The 25000-nt window shown below is 46.4% G+C and overlaps 1 protein-coding gene across 1 annotated transcript in view; it reads left to right on the top strand.

The window, feature by feature from the left end:
* mast1b (microtubule associated serine/threonine kinase 1b) overlaps positions 1–25000 on the top strand; it is a gene marked incomplete at both ends in the record, with an annotated part of 53141 nt that overhangs the window by 11043 nt on the left and 17098 nt on the right. The window contains 6 exons of the mRNA XM_083649063.1: positions 16811–16905; positions 17728–17803; positions 19195–19267; positions 21947–22107; positions 22861–22936; positions 23728–23937. Coding sequence (XP_083505189.1) covers positions 16811–16905; positions 17728–17803; positions 19195–19267; positions 21947–22107; positions 22861–22936; positions 23728–23937 — 691 coding nt within the window. The remainder of the gene's footprint in view (positions 1–16810; positions 16906–17727; positions 17804–19194; positions 19268–21946; positions 22108–22860; positions 22937–23727; positions 23938–25000) is intronic.

Raw genomic sequence — 25000 nt, 5'->3', positions numbered from 1 at the left:
CCCGACGGAGCTAGCGAATAACCACGCCCAACAAATTTACGTCATTTGACGCGCCCGGCCCGCGCTCCACCCACGCGCCCTTCACGGCAGGGTGAGCATAATTCAAGCTTTATTCCTCCTTTTCTCTTCCCAATTCTTTGTTATTAATTAGTTTCTGTTCCTCTCTTGCTCTCCCCCCAGCCCTTCACATCAGTTTCACTTACATTACATTTAGTCATTTAGCAGACGCTTTTATCCAAAGTGACTTACAATAGTACATTTAGTGAAATTAACTGTGCAACAGTCTTCGTCAGCTAAGACGTTTTAAGAGGAAGAAGATTGTAGCATTGCTTGAAAGTTATTTTAAGAAGGTTCCCCAGTTCTCTTGTCTTAATCCCTTCTCTCACTCCTGGTTTATCATCTGTTTCTCTCTCTCTCTCACTCTCTCTCTCTCTCTCTCTCTCTCACGTACTAGTAGTTTTTCAGATGTAACAAAGAGGGTTATTAGTTCATTAGCTCGTTAGTGATTAGCCAATGCACAGTCCAAATAAAGCATAACACTACAGCAGTAGACAAGTCTTTAAATACTTTTAGAGCAAAAATAATCAACACAGAAAGGCAAAAGCAGCATTAACAACAAGGAGCACAATGGTGACCATAATATTAGAACATCAAAACTCAACATGAAGACGGGATTTCAGATAAGGAAAAGGAAAATAGATATGTTTACGCAGAAAGACGACATGGTGCTTAGATGAGTATGAAGAGAGTATTAATTAAAGGAACGGTTCACCCAAAACTGAAAATTCTGTCATCATCTAGGCTACTCCCCCTCATGCCAGTGGAAACACGGGGGAAGTTTGTCCATAGAACACACAGGGACTTTGCCAGCACAACTTGAGAGAAACCAGTCACCATTGCCTTCAGTTGTACTGTAGTACTGAAGTCAATGGCGACTGGTCTCTGTGTGTTATATGGACAAACTTCACTGTTCACTTCACTGTTCCTTTAAGGCCAGTAATGTTAATATTATATATTATAATTCCTATGCCCTCTTGAGTGAGTTGTGGTCTGTATGTCTGTGTGAGTGTGCGTGTGCGCGCAAGCGGTCCCAGCCCACTACCTCCACTATACACCGCTTTCTCTCCTGCCCATTCCCGTCTCCCTGCCCTAGTATCCATCTTCTCCACTCTGCCTCCTCATCCCTATAGTCACCATGTTCATCTTCTCCACTCTGCCTCCTCATCCCTATAGTCACCATGTTCATCTTCTCCACTCTGCCTCCTCATCCCCATAGTCAGCATGGCTAATCAAACATGAAATGAAGCCAGGGAGCGACCCGCTCTGTTTGTGTACCCGCCCGTGTTGTCCGATCCATCTCACTGTTGTTTTCCAGCTTCCAACCTCTGGTCCCCCGTTCGCCCTCATCCCACCTCGTGAGACGGCGGCACGCTGCCACGCTGATCCATTCAGTCTCTGCCTCCTCCACATCACGGCCCATCGCTCTCCGTAGACCCACCACCCATTATAGATTAGCTCAGTGAAGCTGGCTTCACATTGAATCTACCCACTGTATCCATTCATGGGTAAAACACAGTATACCCCATTGAATGTGTGTATGTGCGTGCAATCATGGGTGTCTGAGACATACATCCTGATCAGTTCTACTTTTCTTTGATATTTGATTCTATTCAACATGTTTTAACTTTTACCGTTACGTAACACACGTCCAAGTCCAGCCCTACCCTGCTGAGATGAGTCAGCCACCTTTTTGCTCTCTCCTTCATTCATTCATTCATTCATGGTATCTGTCGCCTGCAGTAAAAAGCTTTTAACTCCCCATCAGTTGTTTTCAATGCACAGACATAGAGAGCAGTAAAACACGCACTACGTGACGGGAACATCCCCTCCCTACACTCTACCCTTGAGAAAATGGCCCAGTCCAGGACACCGTTTCTGTTCCTCTCTGAAAGGCAGACTCACCCTGCCCTCCCTGCCTCCCTCTCTCCCTCCCTCCCTCCCTCCCTCCCTCCCTCCCTCCATCCCTCCCTCCATCCCTGCCTCTTGCCTCATCCCTCTCTCCCTTGGTGCTCTGCCACGTTTGCCCAGGCACCCAGACACCAGTGCAGATCTAAAGGTTGTGGGATCCATGCGTTGCATTGCGATGACATTTCCTCAGAGACCTGCTGCTTTCTGACGGCTCTCGCTGCTCCTGTTGCTCAGAGCTACGCCTCGATACCCTCCACAGCAACATGTTTCGACGCTCTAAAAGGTACAACAGAAGGCTGATGGTTGGGTCTGTGATGTGGGGTGTGGTTGGACTGCTATCTCTGCTCCTTCTCTGAATTCTCTCTCTCTTTCTCTTCGCTCGCTTCATTCTGTCTCTCTTGACATGCTCTCCTTCCCCTGTCTGTGTCTGTGCGTCTGCTATGGATAAGTATACATTTCAAGGAGTGTCTAACTTGGTTTTAGATTTCTGCTCTGTTCTGCTGAGTCTTCTCTTCGAGTGGCTGTTACCGGTAGTAGTTTTTCCTCAAAGGTTGATACATTAGATGACACAGTATATCAGTTGCATTTATACTGACGGACTGGCAACCTGTATGTGGGTCAGTTTGAAGTCCTGAGAAAGGATGTAATGTTAAATCTAACATAAGTTTTAAACATAATAATTATTCACCAAATAGAGTTAACTACTTTTTTAAGATGATATAAAGGTTTATGACATATTGATAGTATGCTTGCATGCATCAAGCTAACATCAGCTAAAAACATCTGTTTATTAGCAGCCTATAGGATGTTACAATAATCACTACTGGGCAATCTTGGGAAGTCGGGAAAAATATGAAAAAGTAGTCTGATCATTTCCAGGGGCCGGTTGCACAAAGCACCTTAAGTTAAGATTTAGTTAACTTAGAGTCTGAGTTAAGGTGTTCATAAAATAGAATCGGCTGCACAAAACACCCTTAAATCTTGTTCTTATGTTTTCCTTAAAATGTTTAACCTTAAGGAGAGGATTTAAGTGTGTTTTGTGCAACCGGTTTTATTTTATGGACACCTTAACTCGGACTCTAAGGAAAATCTTAACTTAAGGTGCTTTGTGGAACTGGCTCCAGCAGGTCTTACACAGATAGTCTGGAAAAGTATGTGAAAATATCTTGATGCACAAATAACTACACTTTTTATGTCGTTATAGAACCCACATTCAATTCCATTCCTATTATTTGTTGGCATGGAGGATAACTTTCAGCAGAGCCCGGTCAACACTCACATTTACCAGCAACTATCAGCAGGCATCGTATTGATCTCCAAAATCATTAAATCCAGTGAAGAAATTTAGACCTGGAAAAAGTATGGATTTTTTTTTAAATAGAAGATATATAAGAAGTTGAACCTGGTGACCAGGCTTTATACTGTATTTTCACCTCAGGAAATGTAATTTTAAATGTACCTCTACATCACTGGGTGTGACGATGGTTTTGCTGACCATGCTGTGAAAACATCTACTTCCTGTATTTAACAATGAGTAATTGGCTGTAGGGGGCTATCAGTGATTCATTCTAGTGACATTTTCAGCAGAGGTAGGCTGATTCACCATCTGAAGCAGACGTGATCAATGGATGATTTCACTCTGACAAATCCAATGTGAGTCAGACAGAGTCAGCGGGTTCAGACGAACTTGCCAGTTCTGCTGCTCTGTATGACTCACTGATGTATAGCAGGCACACATCCACTCTGCTGATGTGTCCTTGAGTAAAATACACAATCCCTCCCAGCTCTGTAGCTGCAACTGCATTCGGATCAATGAAGAATCGCATTATCACGTTTCATTTCAAACTAGAAGTGCACTCAGAAAGCTCAGGCCAATACTCCAGTCTGCCATGATATGCACATTTTGTGGGTCGGATCAGAACCCTAACCCTGACGCACCCACATTCCCCCAGCTACTCCCACTCTCTACAACCTTCCTATCCTTAGCTACGTCCCCTTTTCCCTAATAGCTCTACCGCCTTTCCTGACCACGCCCCCTCCCACCACCCAGATACACCTAGCCACTCCCCCTACCTCACCTAAGCCCTTTTCCCACATGCGCTTTGTACCGCAAAATGACCGGTACGTGGTCTAATGCCTGCATGTGAGAAAGGCGCCGTGCCGGTATAAGCGCGACCCCGTCGTCGCGGAGATTTCACCACTTTCCAGCCTGTCAGAAGAGCGGTATGCGCTTTAGCGGATACTAGTCAGAAACGGGTGCAGTCATTTTCCGCGACACTCTCATGGGCGAGGTGTACACACGTTGCTTAATGTTCCAGCGGGCATAATCTAATCATTCGCGCACATTAAAGCAAACTGGCGAAATTATCTTGTGATAATAAGAGCAGTAGCCTATGTCAGCTTCATGTGTGGGTGTGCTGTGCTGATTTTCCCCTCTCCTCTCTGCTCGCTCTCTGGCCACAGTCCGTCCTCCTCCTTCAGTCACAGCCCGACAGGGCAAATGCATGAAGCGAAAGTGGAAGTATTTTGCTTACGTTGCCGACAGCGAAGGCAAGCCCGGACACATCAAATGAAGCCAGTCTGTAAAAAGTGCTTCAACGCGATGCAGGTGAACGGATAAACAAGCAAACTTATTTCACCATTCAGAGTTTTGCCGACACGTCACTCCCCCACTCGCTCTGCAGTGCCCCCCCCCCCCGCCCCCCCCACATACAGGCAATTTCGCTGATAGATTCCCACATGCGCGAGCCGAAGTGTGAAGGGAAATGTCCGATATTGACTTACAGGTAATTTTCCGGTACGCATGTGGGAAAAGGGCTCTAGAATCCCGACTCTCTACGACCCTCCTATCCTTAGCTACGTCCCCTTTTCCCTAGCCCCATCCCCTTCCTTGACATGAATCAGATTGGCTCCAAAATGTAATGGGTTCTTCCTTGGCCCATGCTACACTCTTCCACCAAGTTTCATGAAAATCGGCCCTGTAGCTTTTCCAAAATCTTGCTAACAAACAGACAAATGGTACCAAAAACATAGCCTCCTTGGCGGAGGTAATGAATAACATTGCTGCTATTTCCCTTTGTGCTTTCAATTGATATCTTCAATCACATTGATGTTGACAGGCTGAATATTTGAGCTGACATTCAGCACCTTCAGCAGCAGCAGCAGCAGCAGTGGATGTCCTGCTGAGCCTCTCCTGTGTGCCTTCATTCCCTCCTGCTGCTCAGGGATTCAACCAGCTCCACTGAGCTCCTATTACAGAGGCGTGTCCCGCCACCACACACCTGAGCCCACACACACAGTCACTCTCTCTCTTTCTGAATATGAGCGTTAGCTAAAAACCTGCAATTTGAATATGACCGTGTATGGCTGCATGCAAACGGACAAATCACACATGCATAGTGTATGAGAATGACTGAGAATGAATGAATGCTGACAAAAACCGACACCTTTTCTTAAGAAAATGGTTTCAATCAGGAGAGACTAGAGACCAATGAATGAATAAAGTAATATTTATTACAATAGCTAATGAATGATGCATTACAGAAAATACAATCAGAATTAGGTATTGTTAATAGTCTTTGGCGCTTAGACACCACAGGGAGATAATGAGATAGAGCTGCATCAGCCCGGAGCAGCAGCCAGTTGTATCCCCCTGTAGAGTCTGGATACTGCTGATGGTGGTGATGCCTCTCCTTCTGAGACTGATGAGACTCTTCAGACTGGAGAATCTGATGGGTCTGGGAAGACTGGGTGGAGAAGGGGAGGTGGAGGGTGTGAGACTGTCGGCAGCAAAGTTGGGAGACTGAACGGGATAGAAAAAAGCATATTTAAGAGGACAACAGCCATGCCAGCCATGCCATGCTTACAATGGAGGTGTGTGGGGTGAGAGGTGATGTGACACTATGCTATTGGATAAAATAGCCCAGGCGGCAAACAGCTGATTCTTCAGTGAAGCCCGGAAGTTGACAGGTTTATTTTGAGCGTGTGAGCAGCATTTGAAGGGGCGGAGTGAACTGAGCAAGTGTGGAGTGCCGATTATAGTCGTCCTGACTGAACCTCCGTTAGAACTACATAACTGACATCACATGCCAATTTGCATATCAATAACTACAGCTCGCAGCGGCGGCAGGGGGGGCTACACTGTGTATGGGAAGCGCTATGATGTGATTCTACACTTTTTGCTGTGTTTAAGAACCATGAAGAAGAACCACGAAGAAGAAGGTCCAAACACCGCGGCGCCCAGCCGGGAAACTAGAGGCCATCTCACGAAGCGAGACCTCTGAATTACACACAAGAACACAGCAGCGCGTTGTGTCGTTGTGGTGGTTGCTTTCCATCCACCACGGTTGGCTTGTCTCTAGCACGGTGTTGCAATATTGAGCTTATTGTGACAGTAAGGAAGTAGCCGGCTGGAAATCCTTTTAATGCCCAGCAGCCATTTAGCTGGCAGCTGGTGCTTATGGAAAACCCTGCAGCAGTAGAGAACAGCGGGAGGAAAGAGAACAAGATGAGGGGGCAATGACGAGACCTGTCGGGAGGAAAGAACAAGGGAAGGTGTAAGGAGGAGGAAGAGGAGGAGGAGAAGAGAGAAAGGGAGGAGGAAGAGGATGAACCAGAGGGAGGCTGTGAGAGAGGTGAGACAGGGGGAGAGAGAGTGTGCAGGGCCCTGGGGTGATATCTCCTCCTCCATTAGGGACCAGATCACTAGGGTTACGTGAGCAGGGGAGACGATGCTAGTAGCTCTGACTGCCTCTTTCTCTTTTCATTCTCTCTCTCCTTATTACCGTGCGTGCGTGTGTGTGTGTGTGTGTGTGTGCGTGTGTGCGTGTGCGTGCGCATGTGTGTTTGCAGTAATTGTGCGCGTGCGTGTGTGTGTGTGTGTGTGTGTGTGTGTGTGTGTGTGTGTGTGTGTGTGTGTGTGTGCGTGAATTAATTGTTTTGATGCCAGAAGGAGTGAGTTGAATATAGATGCAAGAAATGGAGAGGAGTGTGTGTGAGAGATAAAAGGAGGAACGAATGATAATGATTTTTGAAGATTTCGTGTGTGTGTGTGTGTGTGTGTGTGTGTGTGTGTGTGCGTCAGTGTGTGTGTGTGTGTGTCTGTGTGTGCATTTCCATCACTGAGGCGATGCAATACGCATCTCTGCATTGCCAACGATCCGATACATAAAAGATACGATTCACCCCTATTGCGATGCAGTGCGGTTCGACGTGATTTGATTAAACACAATTCCGATTTAGCGTGATTCAATGCAATATTGAAGAATGATGCTATTCAATTCAATATGGTACAAAGAGTTTGATTTGATTTCTTAGGCAGCAAATCATAAATTAACTACAAAAAAAGTTAAATTTTTACGGCAACCCTCAGTAAGCATCTCATTGATGCATCATGCGGTTTATTTTCTATTTTTAACTGTATTTATTATTTTCTCAAAAAATATAATACAAAACTCCACAAACATACACACACACACACACACACACACACACACACACACACACACACACACACACACACACACACACACACACACACACACACACACACACATACTGATACAGATATGTCAGATCAGTGTATAACACTGATTTTTTTAAACAGGAATGAACCAAAAAAACAAAACAAACAAAACAACTAAGGAAAAAAAACACAATTGGATGCACACAAAAAAAAAAAATTACACTTGGTTCTAAAGGGACCATCTCAACTCTTGTCAGATAACTTCATGGACTTGAAATGATCAACAAAAGGTTGCCAGATCTTGTCAAATTGATGTTCTTGTTTCCTCAGAGGAAATTACATTTTCTCTAGTTCCAAATGCTTCATTACATCGTTCATTAAGTTTGAATGAGTTGGTGCAGATTTCTGTTTCCAATTAAGTAAGATCAGTCTCCGTGCAAATAAACAGGCAAATGATAAGTTATAATGTTCATCAGCACTTATTATGCCTATAATCCTTATTAGTTTGATCATCTTGGGCAGCTCCAGAACATATGAGCTAAAGATGCTGGAGTAAGCCCACAGCGATCACATGAAGGACCGATTTCTGGAAATATCCTACTAAGCTTTTGTTTAGAGTAGACCAATGTAAACGATGAATTATCTGACATTTGTAAAAGACCCGTCTTGCACATACTGAGGAAGCATGAATCTGTCATAAAGCTACATGTATCCACCACTGCCACTCTTCAATTTCCCCACCGAGATCATCCTGCCAAGCCACTCTCAGGTGTTCTACATTTGCTGTACATGTCAACGGATGCAATGTATATATAAGATATACCTCCTTTGTTATGTGGATTTCTTAAAAGAATAGATTCCATTGATGACTGATCTGGAGAATTAGGATAAGATGGATTGTTTTTCTTAACAAAGTACCGGAATATAAATCTGATTTTAATGATGCAAAGATGTTAGAAACGATGTATCGTGAGTTCATCCCAAATTGTATCCGATGCACACTTTTCTAAACGGTGCACCGATGCGAATCGAATCGGTGAATCTTGGTAAATGCTAAATGGACTGCATTTATATAGCGCTTTTATCCAAAGCGCTTTACAATGTGCCTACATTTACCCATTCACACACCGAGGGCGGCCAGCTGCCACGCAGGGTGCTGGCACAGCCACCGGGAGCAATTTGGGATTCAGTGTCGTCTTGCCCAAGGACACTTCGACATGCGGACTGGAGATGCCGGGGGTCGAACCACCAACCTTCTGATTAGTGGACGACCTGCTCTACCTCCTGAGCCACACCCGCCGAATCTTACCATCTCTATTGTGTTTCCCTCAGGTGCTGTGGCTCAGGTGCGCCGTGCCTCAGTGACAGACAAAAGATAACACACAGACACATACACACACTCTAACACACACACTAACACACAGACACACACACACACACACACACTCTGACACACTTTTAACCGCATCGCCTGCACATAAACACTCCACTGTAACTAAATAAACACGTCGGGCGGCCATTACACTTCACTTAGCGGCTAAGTCTTAGCCGATGATGTGCACAGTGAAGGAGGTCAGTGGGAGGCCGAGGCAGCTGGTTAGACGACTGCAGAGCGTCTCCTTCGGAGTGCTTCAGCTTCTCCCCAGAGGCGGCCGCGGCTCAATACTCTGCAGGAGAAGCTTAGGTGCTACAGCTCCCATTAGCTCAGCAAGGGGCCTGTCTCCTTTCTTGAGTAATGGGACCTCTTATTCTCTTTGATCCTCTCTTCTGCCTTTCTCGTCTCGCAGGGCTTCACTTACAGGAAAATACTTTTGAGGACTCAACGGCGTTTGACAGATATTGCTGCTGTCGGCTGCTGTGTACTTTCCCCCCGACTAAGATGGAAGACTTTGGTGTATTTATGGGAAAGGAAAACAAGAGAATAGTCTCTTTCATCCCAGCTGAGGGAGCTTTGAATTGTTGGAGAGGGAACCAGGAAGAGACGAGGCAAGAAATGGACACGTGTCGGTTTGACGTTTCTCCTGGCCATTCTGTATTAAAGGAACAGCTAAAAAACAGCTAAAATCCAAAATACATATATTTCCTCTCACCTGTAGTGCTATTTATACATTTATATCGTTTTGTGTTAGTTGACTGAGTCTCTCCAATACAATGGAACTGGATGGCACTCGGCTTGTGGTGCTCAAAGCGCCAAAGAAATACATTTGATAAACTCAACAGCAATGTCTCTTTTCATAAACCATGACCCCGTTACTCAAGATAATCCACAGACCTTGTTATGAGCAGTTTCATGGAGGATTTTCTTTTGACCGAACTACACCCGCTAGCTGCTAGCTAGTTCCTACATGAGACTGCAAAAGAAAATAGTTCCTACATGAAACTGCTCACAACAAAGTCTGTGCATTATCTTGAGTAACCTGGTCATGATTTCTGGAAAGAGACAATGCTGTTGAGTTTTTCAAATGTATTTTTTTGGTGCTTCGAGCACCACAAGCCGAGTGCCATCTAGTTCCATTGTATTCAAGAGAAGGTAGACATCTCTGCAGCCGATATCTCCAAAACTCAGGCAACTATCCCAAAACGATATAGATGGATAAATAGCACTACAGGTGAGAGGAAAAATATGTATTTTGGATTTTAGGGTGAGCTGTCCCTTTAAGCCAGGCGTTGATTTTTTTTTACATTTAACACAATGGACAGACCCCGTCTTTATTTATGACAGAAGCACATTAATGCATGCACATGTGCATGGTGGCTAGTGACCCATCTTGGCTCGTCCTCCTCCATGGTTCAGGCCAGGATTGGTGGGCAGCTGCAGTGGAGCACCTGGGGACCGACTTCTTCCAACCGCCGCTTGTCGATCTTCTGCATGTTTTTTAGTGGGGGGTTATATATGGGTTACATATTATTATTATTAGAACATCTCATACTGTGTGTCTCATTGCAACTGCATAATAGAAAGAAAATCGCATTTACACTGCGTGCACTCAATTTCTAGGGTGGAGCCTCGGGAGATGATGCGCCATCGGTGCACTTTCCTTTTTTTCTTTTTTCTTTTTGGTTGTGACATCACCGGGTACTGGGTATGACATACATCATCCTTAACGTCAAAAGACGTGATTTGTGATTTGTTTGACTTTTTTGTTTTCTGTGCATCTCTCTCTTTCTCTCTCTCCCTCCCCCTCTCTCTCTCTCTCTCTCTCTCCTGCCTGACAGTGAACTTGAATAACTTCTGTAATGAGTGCTATGTCTCTTGCTCCTCTCCGCCACCGCGGTCCCCGGTTGGCTTTATCAGAGCCTCCCTGGTCGGTGCTCAGTGCACGCTGCGTAGCAACAAGACATCATGTGACCACCGTCTCTTAGCTGCCTCTGCAAGCTCTCTACCTCCTCTCAACCTACACTCAAACTCAATTTCCTCCGGGTTTTATTCCTGAAATAAAGCCGGTTTATGCCGATATAAAACTTTACAACGCAAGAAAATAAAGCAAGAAAATAAAGTGATTTTGGGGTTTTTATAGTGGTGCTCATTCACCTTCTCGAGCCAATCTTTGCATTTCCCTCTTGTACCTCCCCTCAAATTGTCCAATTCATCTCTACCACCTGCAAATTCTCTCAATTCTCTCAATTTCCCTCTCCAGTCATCCCTCCTTCCACTCTCTCCCTTGCCCACCTCTCTCTCTCCTCATGCTGTGCGGGTAAACAAGCTACTCTTTTCCCCTGACTCCTCATCGGTATCTCTCCCTCTCTGTCTCTTTCATCTCTTTGAAGCGTTCTCGCTCTCCGTATCACTTTGCCTTTCGCAGGTCCTCTTATCTGCCTCACGCGCTTCTCTCCAATCGTCCCACATCATGCCTCCAATTTATCGTCTGCGCAAATATTTGCCGTTGTTATCACGGTCGCATTTCCATATTCCTACATGAATAGGTGGTCGGCTTTGATCAATATTAACGGGCCGCATCCCTCTCTTGTTAAGTGGAAGGAAGGAACATGAATATATATGCGGATGATGAAGGCTCCTGTTTGTCTGGCTTTTTCTTGTAGCGTTGGCTCTGTCATCTCCGCACGTTCACACACACACACACACACACACACACACACACACACACACACACACACACACACACACAGTGTACAGCGTTGGCTCTGTCATCTCCTCACATTCACACACACACACACACACACACACACACACACACACACACACACACAGTGTACAGCATTTGCTCTGTTTGTGCATGCTGTCAACAGTGGAAAAAACTGGGTCATGTTTACCTTGTGGCTGTGTGCGGGTGAGTGGCTGATGAGCACCGCAGGGAGAGAGCACCGTTTCTCCACTCTATTATTTTCCATTTTACTTTTTGTTGTTTTTCCCCCTTCCACCTCTTCCCCTCTCTCTCTCCCCCTCTCTCTCCACCCTCTCTCTCCCCCCTCTCTCTACCCCCTCTCTCTCCACCCTCTCTCTTCCCCCTCTCTCTACCCTCTCTCTCCACCCTCTCTCTACCCTCTCTCTTCCCCCTCTCTCTCCTCCCTCTCTCTCCTCCCTCTCTCTCCCCCCCTCTCTCTCCACCCCCTCTCTCTCCCCCCTCTCTCTCCACCCCATCTCTCTCCCCCCCCTCTCTCCACCCTCTCTCTCTACCCTCTCTCTTCCCCCCCTCTCTCCTCCCTCTCTCTCCTCCCTCTTTCCCCTCCCTCTCTCTCCACCCTCTCTCTCCCCCTCTCTCTCCCCCCTCTCTCTACCCTCTCTCTTCCCCCTCTCTCTCCTCCCTCTCTCTCCCCCCTCTCTCCCCCCCTCTCTCCACCCTCTCTCTTCCCCCTCTCTCTCTACCCTCTCTCCCCCCCTCTTTCCCCTCTCTCTCCTCCCTCTGTCTCCCCCCTCTCTCTCCACCCTCTCTCTTCCCCCTCTCTCTCCTACCTCTCTCTCCCCCTCTCTCCTACCTCCCTCTCCCCCTCTCTCTCCACCCTCTCTCTTCCCCCTCTCTCTCCTCCCCCTCTCTCCTCCCCTCTCTTTCCCCTCTCTCTCCTCCCTCTGACCCCCCTCTCTCTCCACCCTCTCTCTCCCCCCTGTCTCTCCTCCCTCCCTCTCCCCCTCTCTCTCCTCCATCTCTCTCCCCCTCTCTACTCCCTCCCTCTCCCCCCTCTCTCTACTCCCTCTCTCTCTCTCCCCCTCTCTCTCTTTCTCAGTTTGCAGTTAGCCACTTTCCCCTAATCATGATCATTTCCTCAGGCAGCATGTCAGCCAGTTCAAGCCAGGATTTACTGAGTGCAGCAGACTGCAGTGGATACATCTCCTCCCTCGTGTCTCTCTCTCCTCCCTCTTTCTCCTCCCTCTCTCTCATCTCTCCTCCCTCTCCCCTCTCTCTCCTCCCTCTCCCCTCTCTCTCCTCCCTCTTTCTCCTCCCTCTCTTCTCTCTCCTCCCTCTCTCCCCTCTCTTTCCTCCCTCTCTCTCACTTCTCTCTCTCATCCCTCCCTCTCTCTCCTCTCTCTGCTCCCCTCTCTTCTCTCTCTCCTCCCTCTCTCTCTTCTCTCTCTCTCTCTCTCTCTGCAGTCTCCATTCTCACTTATTTGTCATCTCTCACTCCTGAACTAGAATGACTCTTGAGCCAAGAACTGGCCTGAGGCTCGGTCTGAATTTTGGACTCTCTCTCTCCCCGCCTGAGCAGTGAAGTGATTCTGTGACATGTGTGTGTGTGCGTGTGTGTGTGTGTGTGTGTGTGTGTGTGTGTGTGTGTGTGTGTGTGTGTGTGTGTGTGTGTGTGTGTGTGTGTGTGTGTGCGTGTGCATGTGCGTGTGTGCTTGCGTGCGTGTACTGTACGACGTGTCAAGTAAACATGCGCTAGTTAGTGTCTATCTACATGTTTACACATAGCACTGAATACAGACAGCGTTTTCATTGCATATGGGGAGATTCAAGGCCAAGTACTCTGTGTGACTCTGTGTGTGTGTGTGTGTGTGTGTGTGTGTGTGTGTGTGTGTGTGTGTGTGTGTGTGTGTGTGTGTGTGTGTGTGTGTGTGTGTGTGTGTGGGGGGGTGTGTGTGTGTGTGTGTGTGTGTGTGTGTGTGTGTGGTGTGTGTGTGTGTGTGTGTGTGTGTGTGTGTGTGTGTGTGTGTGTGTGTGTGTGTGTGTGTGTGTGTGTGTGTGTGTGTGTGTGTGTGTGTGTGTGTGTGTGTGTGGTTACAGCCAGCCTCCATTGATTTCTCTGCGGCCTTGAGAATGCATTGACCAAGGGGGTATAATATCAGCCTCATTGCCTTAATGCTAGTTTATCTCTACATCGTTCTATCTTTCTTGTTACTCTCCCTCTCTTTCACTATCTATCTATCTATCTATCTATCTATCTATCTATCTATCTATCTACTGTATCTATCTATATCTAATTATTATTATTATAAAAGTAATGAAAGCCACTGAAACACTGCTGAACCACACACCAAGAGACACACACACACACACACACACACACGCACGCACGCGCGCACGCACGCACGCACACACACACACACACACACACACACACACACACACACACACACACACACACACACACACACACACACACACACTCAGATGATTTGTATGTGGTAGGTTAAGGGTCCAGAGTGTGTGTTAAGATTACTGCAGCTTCAATAACAGTAACTCACGGACTCGATATAGAGAAAAAGGTGTGCCGGTGAAGAGGTTAGAACAATGTCAAGATATCATTGATCCAGTTTCAGAAAGGGTGAAATGGCACAATGGCAGTTAACAGATCAAATCTCACGCTATTGGCATACGTGATCAATATCCATAAGGCATAAGGCCAGTTATAGATCTGATTGGTCAGGCCATCCTGTGCAATTTAAATAATGAAAATTGAAAACAGACACGAAGAGGAGATCTCGTGACCTACACTAATATTTTAGATGGGCAGAAATAACTGGATTACATAATGTTGCTTGACCATGACCGGGGGAACATTCTTAAATGGCTTAATGCAGAGGCATGAGCTCAATCAGTGGTATTAGCTCCAGAAGGGCAGGAGGAGCAAGGCTGCGTGTGATTGGCTGTTGGCAATGCTCCGTCACTCTGTCACTGTCTCCTGGTCGGGTGGGAGTTCTCAGTCTGTCTCTGGCCGTCTTTACCCTGGAGACCTGTTTGACAAGCCTACACAAAGAACACATCAAAACTCTCAAGCTTGCCAGCTTGTTAGAGAGACTAGGCCTGGGCGATATGGACAAAATCAGATATCACAATATTTTTGACCAAATACCTACCAATCATATATTGATATTGTGACAATATTGTAGGGATGACTATTGGTGCTTTCACAAAATATTTACAATGAGACTTTTGATAAATTATCATCAGTCGTGACTCGTGGCCCACGAGGGAAGCAAGCTTGTGACCAGAAGGCCGTGGGTTCAATCCCCGGGACCAGCAGGACACGTCTGGGTGGGTAAAGTGAAAAGGCAGCACTTACCCTCCCTTTACCACCACTGAGGTGCCCTTGAGCAAGGCCCTTAACCTCAACCGCTCCAGTGGAGCCGCTCAGTGGCCAAGATCAGAAAAGTAGGCTACATCACTTTACACTAATGCAGCCATTAAAACCAGGAAAAGACGACACTTATGCCATATTACGATATCCAAAATCTAAAGACGATATCTAGTCTCATATCACAATATCTATATAATATCATATACTGTATTTCCCAGCCGTAAGAGAGACTGTCCCGTAACAGAAAGATCCGCGGGCGTGATCAATGTGTGTCCAATTGGCAAAGTGTCCTTGGGCAAGACAAAAGAAACAGCACTGTTAATATCAGGGCTGTTTCCGTAACACCTATAAAACATGTCTGCCTGTATCTTTGGCGATGTGCCTGACTCCATCTCTCCCCATCTCTTTTTACTGCTTGGCTGTGTTGATCCCATCTCAGTCAGCTCACGTCTTCAGTCTGCAAGTGTCAATGAGGTGTGCGTGTGTGTGTGTGTGTGTGTGTGTGTGTGTGTGTGTGTGTGTGTGTGTGTGTGTGTCTGTGTGTGTGTCTGTGTGTGTGTGTGTGCGTGCGCGAGTGTGTGTGAGTGTGTGTGTGTGTGTGTGTGAGTGTGTGTGTGTGCGTGCGTGCGTGCGTGCGTGAGTGTGTGTGTGTGCGTGCGTGTGTGTGCGTGTGTGAGTGTGAGTGTGTGTGTGTGAGTGTGTGTGTGTGTGTGTGTGTGCGTGTGTGTGTGCGTGCGTGCGTGTGTGTGTGTGTGTGTGTGTGTGTGTGTGTGTGTGTGCTTGCTGTGCGTGCCGTGCGTGCGCGTGCTGTGCGTGCGCGTGTGTGTGTGTGCGTGCGTGCGTGGCGGTGGCGAGTCCCGTTCACATGCAGACCCACGTGACAGCGGTGGGAAAGAGAGAGCGGGAAACTCACCGTTCTCTTCCATTGACACAAGCAAGGACAAGCCGGCATAGAAGCAGCCAGTGGGCCTGCTGCCTCTTGTGTTTGCACGCGTTCATGTCCCTCGCTGCTTAGTGACGTGTTCTGTCCCATTTAAAAAGCCCTCTGAATGACATTGTGCTGCCGTAGTGTGGCAGCCAGTTTTCAAAACAAAATACGCAGATCTGTATTGAAGAGGAAACACACTAGCTCACGTACGACCTAATGGTGTGTTGAATCAGATGCAGTCATTCCGTCAGACACAGTTAAGTGTGTGAGTGTGTGGGAGGAGTCCACAGGCGGACTTGAAGTGACTCCGTGTGGTAATGATGACTGCTATTAAGCAGCCCTACTGTGATGAATTGAGGTCATGGAGCTGTGGAGAAAATCTCAGTCCTTCCTTCCGCTATATTTTTCTGGGACTATGCTGCTACCCCTTTTATTAGATTCTACTTTACTCTCTCTCTCTCTCTCTCTCTCTCTCTCTCTCTCTCTCTCTCTCTCTCTCTTGCTTATTGCCTGTCTCTTCCCCTCGCTCTACCTCCAACTATCTCTGTCTTCTGCGCTCCGATCATCTTGTGCGTCCCTCCCTGTCTGTGCTCAGTCTTATCTTGGCCGAGAGGAGACAGACAGGGATGGATGGCTGGGGAAATTAAATTCTCTTTATTGCCGTGGTGGTGCTCCTGCAGTGAGTCCTGCATTGGCACGTGTCTGCCCGTCCTGCCTCCTCCATTCCTCTTTAGTGCCCGTCTGTACTGTATGTGTAGAGGCAAGCGCACTCCATTAAATCAAAGACAGAGCAGCCTCTCTAGACCCATCATTTACATTGCTGTTTTAACTCTGTCTCTCTCTCTCTCTCTCTCTCTCTCTCTCTCTCTGTCTCTCTCTCTCTATGTCTCTCTCTCTCTCTCTCTCTCTCTCTGTCTCTCTCTCTCTCTCTGTCTCTCTCTCTCTCTCTCTCTCTGTCTCTCTGTCTCTCTCTCTAGCTGTCGCACCAGCAACAGGAAAAGTCTGATCCTGACCACCACCTCTCCCACTCTGCCTCGCCCTCACTCCCCTCTGCCCCTCCCCGGACACCTCGGTATGTAACATCTCACCCCTTTGCTATGAGCTTGGTTTGATGATGGTGGGTGGTTTCAATCATATATTCTCCAAAACACACCTTCAAACGAGTATATTTCATATCTAGCCACAAGCAGAGCTGCAGTACTTGAGAGGCCATTTTTCTCGTGTTTTGGATTTGTCTTGCCCTAACCCTATTTTGACTTATCTTCAGGCTTATCTTGATCTCAGCCATTATTGGATGTTCACTTGACTTTTTCCCACCTACCTAAAATTGGCAAATATGCATTTTGCTAGTCTACGTCTTCCCAGCACTACAAACAATTTAAAATAAAAAAGGATGCCTATGTGTAGTATGTCATGGTCCTCAATCTTCAATGAATTGTGATGACAATCCTATGCATTAATTAGCTGCATGTTGAAAGTTACAGTACAGAACTCCTGCAGATAAAATCATATTTTTTTACATTTGGAACATGTACACTGTTTATTGCCTATTTTTGTTTTGACCTTGAATTGGGTCTTGACTTTGGACTTAGTCTTGACTTAACCCAACTGGACCTGGTCTTAAAATTGACTTGAGGGGCTGTGTAGATTGTACAGTGACTTTACAAGGGCAAAGAATGATGGCAAGGTTTACTCTGTCCCTGGTTTTGCTTTGCTTTGGTCATGAAAAAATAAATAAAGAACAGCTTGCACATGCCATCCTGCCTTCCCATCTCTCTCTCTCTCTCTCTCTCTCTCTCTCTCTCTCTCTCTCTCTCTCTCTCTCTCTCTCTCTGCCTCCCTCCCTCTCCCTCCTGCCTCTCACCCTCTGTGCCTGTCTCGTTGCCGCCTACAGGAAGCAGCCCTCTGGACAGCCCACGGACCTTCTCTCCCAGCAACCCGGCACACTTCTCCTTTGCCTCCTCCCGAAGGTCACTGCTCTGTGGCACTGTGTATTTGAGTGCACTTACACCTGTCCACTTTTGACTGTGCTTCTGTTTGCTTTCCTGTGTGCATGTGCGCCGAGAGGGATGTGTGTGAGAGGGACGGAGAGCGAGACAGGGAGAAGCCAAGACAGCATGAGAGAGAGGGAGGGAGGGAGGGAGAGACAGAGACAGCAAGTGAACATCAGAGAAGGAGAGGTGTGGATCTGGTCTGGCACCTCCTGGGGAACAGAGCAGGCAGCCTCTCGCTCTGCCCAGAGTTTCTTGCAGTGGAACAGGCTGACTCATCATTATGCACACTGCTCGACGAGAGGCAGGAGGGTTTGTGCGTCAGATATGTGTGCGCTTCTGCATGTTCACGTGTAGATGTGTGTGTGTGTGTGTGTGTGTGTGTGTGTGTGTGTGTGTGTGTGTGTGTGTGTACATTGGGTTCATTTGAGAATGTGGTTTTATGCTGCATCTCAAGAAGGTGCATGAAGAATATCTTGATGCAATGTCGAACGGAAGGGTTATCTCCAATATATCCCATAAGACTATAATATACAGTACATAGATTATTGTTACTCATTGGACTAAAATCTCAAACAGAATGGTAAAACACATTGTACTGTATCATCTTGGATTTTATTATGAATTGTTCACAGAAAATGTTAAAATCTTAAAAATAAACACAAGTTCATTGTGGGGAAAACATCAGAAATTGTGTTTTTAAAAATAATATGAGACAAAAATCTCATCTCAAAGAGTGCATTGACAGACACATATATTTAAGAAAAGCCAGTGACTGATAGAATGAGCATCCAATATAATGGTCAGGCCCCATGGTGTGGTTGCAGTAATGATGGTGAGACTTGACTCCCATAGTGACTCCCCCCCCCCCCCAGGTGAAGAGACCCAATTAGGCTGTTGTCTCCTCAGTCAGACATTGGGACTGTTGGGACTGGAGTCTTGTACTTCCTGTAAATCCTCCCTCCTCATTTATCAAATGCGTCTGGCTGTCTGTCAGTGTGCACGGCACGCACGCACACAGTGAAGCAGCTCCTCACTGGGGACGGCTCCTGGGACTAACCTTGTTGTGTTGTAAGTCATTGGCGTGCCCAATAAAGATATATCAGTGCCACCCAAATTGAGATGGATGCGGGTTGTACTGTATGTGGGAATAGCGAATAGGCTGTTAGTGGTTTGCCTTGCATTCACACAGTCACTATTTCACACAACAACATTCGTCATGGCAGGAATGATAGTGATTCATATTAGTTGGAATATTCTAATATAATAAATACAGTTGATGATGTACACAGAAAGGTTGCAAAATGTATTGTGAGTTTCATAGCATAGTGTGGTGATAATCAACCTGAGGCATTTTTCCTCTTCTGCAGAGCGGACGGGCGTCGATGGTCACTGGCCTCTCTGCCCTCATCTGGATATGGCACCAACACTCCCAGCTCCACGGTACACACTCGCACTACCTTCCCACCCACACAACATATAGAACTGCAGTTAGCTCAGAGATCATCTCTAGAGACAGTTTTAGCATATTTTAAACCAACGCTCACCATGCCAGGATTTCCCTGGCACACTTTGGTCATCCCCGGCACACTGCCTTGTTTTCCTCAGGTTTTCCAGTGTGTGTCTTATTGCTGCGAAACAACAACATCACAGGCCTGGTTCCTGCTCTCCATCTGGCTCTGGATGGAGGGATGAGGATGGGGGGGGGGGGGGGGGGGCTTGATAAGTGCCAGGCTAGTGGGATGAGAGGGACACGGGCTAAGTAGCATAGAATAGAGAAGAGAGGCTGGCGTGAGAGAGAGCACAAACCCACAGTCATTTGCCACAGGCTATATTAAGCCATCATTATAGAGACAAAAAGATATTTTATCTGAGTTAGAGCTGAGACGTGTTGTGAATCACACTGAGCTCCAGACTCCCCGCTCCATGTCTGGTTGTGACTGCTTCATGGAGATAAAAACCATTTCAGTAATAATCTGTGACATTTTCATATGTATACATTTCCGTTTTGCTGCTCTCTTTTGTTGTTTGATAAAACACAGCAGTGACTCAACCTATACCCAGTTAATGAAGGCTTTGACATTTACTGAAATTGCTGTTCTGCTGCACAGGAGCCGGGAGGTGATGACAGCAGCAAAAGCAGCTTATTTGGAATAAACACGAAAATGGAGTAGCTAGCTGGCATGAGCAGCGATAGCCACCATGACTGAACAGAAAAAGAAAAGAGAAGAGCACCAGCCACAGAAACTCAAACGTCAGAAAATCCAAGAAAAATATGTCACATTACTGCCCACACTGTTTGATTTTCCATGCAATCTTAGCACTAAAGATGTTACACACAAAAAATTATCTTACGGATTACCACTTTAAGACATTAAGTGCTGCACACATTACCAAGACATCGAATACAGAAATAGATCGGAATAATGACATCAATGCAATCAGCGCACAACCTTGACCTTTATGAAACAAACAAGACTGATGGCCAGTCTCCGCCCTCCTTCCATCCGCCCTTTTAACTCTGACCGGTTTCAATTTGTCTGTCACGTGATTGATCTGTGATTGATCGGTGATTGATCTGGCGGTTAGTGAAGTAAGTGGAGGAGGTCCAGGTCCCATTGCTTTGACTCAGGCAAATGAGGCTGTGAGATGTCTGTGAGACAGATTCACGGCTCTGACCCTGACGGCTTATTGGATCGCTTCATTACCATCTCAGTTCTCTGTTTGACCAGTGGTGAAATAGAATCACTTTGAATTAAATGACAATGTCTTCTAAGTTCACGAGGCACTGTCACGTGCAAGAGATGCTGATCCCTCAGTCACTTCACCTGTTGTCCCATAGACCAGAGGCTCTCAAATGTTTTTCAGCCAAGGACCCCTTACAAGATAGAAAATATACCGGGGACCCCCTCATTCTGATTTGTGATTTTGGGCTAAGCTTAATTGTTTCCACGGTAACGTGCTTGACTTTTAAATTGATAGGTTTGTTATACTGTATTAGAATGTAATCCATGAACCATTTTCGTTGAACTATGAAGCTTTTGCAAAAAAAAAAAGTTTTTATTTTTATTTTCCTGAAAACCTTTCGCGGACCCCCTGGCTAAGTGCCACGGACCCCTGGGGGTCCCCCGGACCCCCATTTGAGAACCACTGCCATAGACTGTATACAAATACAGCCACCGTGATGCCTCCCATTGGTTTGTGGACTCCCATTTTGAAGCCTCAAGTTTGGCATTTTAACCATCGTGATTGTAGTGATCACGCTACATGATCTTGGGTTTTTTATAGCCAGACAGAGCCACATCGCCACCTGCTATTGGTTCATGATCAGCGAACTGCGCGATCACTGGACAGAAAACCTGTCAATCACGCCCCAAACCATAATCTGCTTTCTCGTCTATTTTACCCTAAATGGGGCCATCATTTACAAAATGAACATCATGCTGTATTGAAGAAGACTTGAAACTAGAGATTGAGACCATAAACTCATTAGGAAAGTCTTTGCTGAGGTAATAAATCAAGTGAGAAGTCAAGTCATTTTCCTATAGACTTCTATACAATCGGACTTCTTTTTGCAGCAATAGACTGTACAGTACAACGGGTGAGTTATATAAAGATTCACCCTCCGTACAGTTGCCATGAACAGAGAAAATAGCTATAGAGCTCTAGCAAAACCGTTTTTTATATGAGGCTGTAAACCTGTTTATTTCTTCTGTAAAGTTGGGCATTTTAACATGGGCTCTGGGGATACAGTATACCGCTACTCGCTTTTGCAGCCAGCCTCAAGTGGCCATTCAAGGAACTGCAGTTTTTGGCACTTTAGTGTTAATTTTTCCAAGATGGAGGTTGCCCCTTGTTTAGCCCACACTTAGAGGCAGAGCAGATTGATGAGGTTGACAGAAGCAGCAGGACATGTCTGCTACGTAGTAGAGAGATTTAATGTGTTTTGTCAATTTGTTTAATGAATTTTCTCCTTCCCCCCTTTTGATCTTTCCAACTCCTATTCCACACACTCTCAACTTCTGTTCTCCTCCTCTTCTGCCAACATCTCCCTCCTCACCCCTTCTCCTCATCCTCTCTGTGCTCCTCCTCTTCCTGCTCCTCTATCGCTCCCTCCACCAGTCCTCCAGCTCTTCCCAGGAGCGGCTGCACCAGCTGCCCTTCCAGCCCACCATGGACGAGCTGCACTTCTTATCCAAGCACTTTGGCAGCACCGAGAGCATCACGGACGACGACGGGGGCCGCTGCTCCCCCCACATGCGCCCCCGCTCCCGCAGTCTCAGGTCAGCTGGCAACAGGGGCCGCTGTTCCCCCCACATGCGCCCACGGTCGCATAGTCTCAGGTCAGCTGACAGCAGGGGGCGCTGCTCCGCCCACATGCCCCACGCTCGCGCAGTCTCAGGTCAGCTGGCACCACCCGTGATATTAAACGGGCGCTTCAACTGCCAAAAAGCACTATCCTTTTTTATAGGCGGTTGCCTATGGCTGATCTTATTTTTATTGCTTGTTTGTTAAGTTTTTCTCATTTTAATGATGCGCTACATTTCATGTTATACATTTTAATTTCCTTGATCATAAAGCAGTGATTTTCTTTTTGCCTCCTCCAATGGAGTTGGTCGGAAGGTTATGTTTTCGCCCCCGTTTATCTGTCTGTCTGCAGGATATCTCAAAAGGTTATAAATGGATTTGCACAAAACTTGGTAGAAAAGTAGATCATACGCCAACTTAGAACTGATTAACTTTCCACACCCACTGGCCAAACAGGGGTATGGCAATGGCCATGTTCAATCACAAAAAGACGCCTAACTTCCAAACAGATTCACATAACACTACAAGCCTTTGTAGAAAGGTTGGCGGAGGTACAGTATGCCCTCTAGTTTGCTTGAGTTTTTAATTTATAAGCAGCAGAGGTGTTTCAGACATATTTACTTCTACTGCCTTTGAACAAAAGATAGCATTCCAATAGCTCAGGTTTTGAGTAGAAACGTCCATACTGTATTTCTGACTGAATTCCATTTTCCCCTCTCCCCCTCCAGCCCAGGACGCTCCTCCTCCTGCTACGACAATGAGATAGTCATGATGAACCATGTGTACAAGGAGCGCTTCCCCAAGGTAAGACACACACACACACACACACACACACACACACACACACACACACACACACACACACACACACACACACACACACACACACAGATTAATCACTGAAGCCATTAAAGCTGCAAACACTTCCATAAAAAAATAGAAAACAGTTCTCAAATCCTCAAGGTGACGGAGCCTCAAACCAATCTTTCCCATCTAATCCCATAAGGTCACAATTCAAATATCTGAGGACTGAAAGGAACTTTTATAGATGGAGAGTGTGCAGAGATTTGTGTGCATGATGTTTTGTTAGCGTGCATCCAGAGGCAATGGAAGGGGAAAAAACAGGTAGATAGAAGCTACTCAACCGCCGTAAACAAGATTACGCCACTCCACCAAGCCCTGAGGGGTTTACCCCATCATGGAGAATATTATGTTTATTCACTGCCACAGCGAGGAACAGTTTGAAGAGATTTCGCCTTTTACCTGATTTGACCTCCGTTTCACTCTCTTTCATGAGCAAGTAGGCTGAGGCTGAGGCTGGCATCAAAAGGAAACAGGTTGAAAGCTTCCAGTGATACAAATCAAGCTTAAGAAGTCGGCCATTGTAGTTTTCGAGGTCAGCTGAGGTGAAAGCTCGACTCTGGGCTCGTTCTGACACAAGTCAAATAAGAAAAGTCAATGTAAGTCAGCGGAGACACTGTCTGGCTCGCGACTGAAATTGCTTTTCGAGCGTTCCTTTCAACAGCTCAGCGTCTTGGTGAAATTGAATCTTTTTGTAAACGTGATCTCTATCTCTTATCCCTATTCTCCACCAGGCCACGGCGCAGATGGAGGGCAAGCTGGCCGAGTTCATCCAGGTGTACACTCCTGAAAACGTTCTGCCCCTGGCCGACGGGGTCCTCAGCTTCATCCATCACCAGATAGTCGAGCTGGCCAGGGACTGCCTGGCCAAAGCCCGCGAGGGCCTCATCACCACTGTCTACTTCTTTGAGCTGCAGGAGAACCTGGAGAAGCTGCTCAATGACGTGAGTTAGAAAAACACCATACATAAGAGCAATGAAGAGTATCCAGAGTAACAGCTGATAACTTCATTAAAACACATTTTGTAAAGGGCTTCACAATCAAGACAAATAAAAAGTAAGATAGAGTAACATATTTATTAGTCTGACTGGGTTGAAGCAGCATGGTGGACTTAGCTCTCTCATTGGTGCCGACCATTTCAGTCGGCGCCGGATGGAAATCCCATTCCGCTCCCTGCAAGCTCTGCAATTGGCTCCGACTCGCTCTGACTGCGGCTGCGACCATATTTGGATTTCCTTTCCAGGCCTCCTGTGTCGAATCTGTATGCCTCTGCTGCTGTACGTGTCGAATCTGCCGAGCTCAAATGCCTGCGCCGCTGCCTTCGAAACAATGACAGCAGCAGCGCTATCCGCTAGCGCGTTGCTACACGCTGAGAACAGCCTGCATGGTATGTTCGGTGGATGGCTGTAAACAGCCTTTTTCCCCTCTAGTCCACAGTGAAAGCCTTCCCCAGCCAGACTCTGGCAAGCGAGACTACATAATTATAGACAATGAATATACACTACCAGTCAAAAGTTTGGCCACACACATTTTTTCTTTATTTTTACTATTTTCCATGTTTTAGAATAATAGCAAAGACATCAAAACTATGACATAACACAAAGGGAATTACATGTATGCAGTGACCAAAAAAGTGCCAAAACTAGATTATATAAATAAGTCACCCTTTGCCAAAGGCTCTGAAATGAAATTCATACATACTTAGGATCAACTTCACTATTTGCCTTTAGATCAAAATGGCTTTTAGATGATGAAAAAACAGCATCTTCAATCAACCAGGTGTTTCCAAACTTTTGACTGGTAGTGTAGCTGCACAATAGCAGTATTAATCATCGTATTTGCGCGGCACATTTCTAAGACAGAGTCTTAAGTATGATGATTCACAACCAAGAGAAGAAACAAGTCTACTGAACTGAGGCAGCATAATGAGATGTTTGAAATGGTGTGACAGGAGACGTTTCCCATGAGCCCTACTACCACACCAGTGACGCGTCACGGTTACTGAGC

This window comes from Poromitra crassiceps, assembly GCF_964638095.1.
Source record: "Poromitra crassiceps genome assembly, chromosome: 13".
NCBI classification, from domain to species: Eukaryota; Metazoa; Chordata; class Actinopteri; order Beryciformes; family Melamphaidae; genus Poromitra; species Poromitra crassiceps.
The sequence above is the reverse complement of the archived record's forward strand: the minus strand, read 5'-3'. Positions and strand labels throughout refer to the sequence as shown.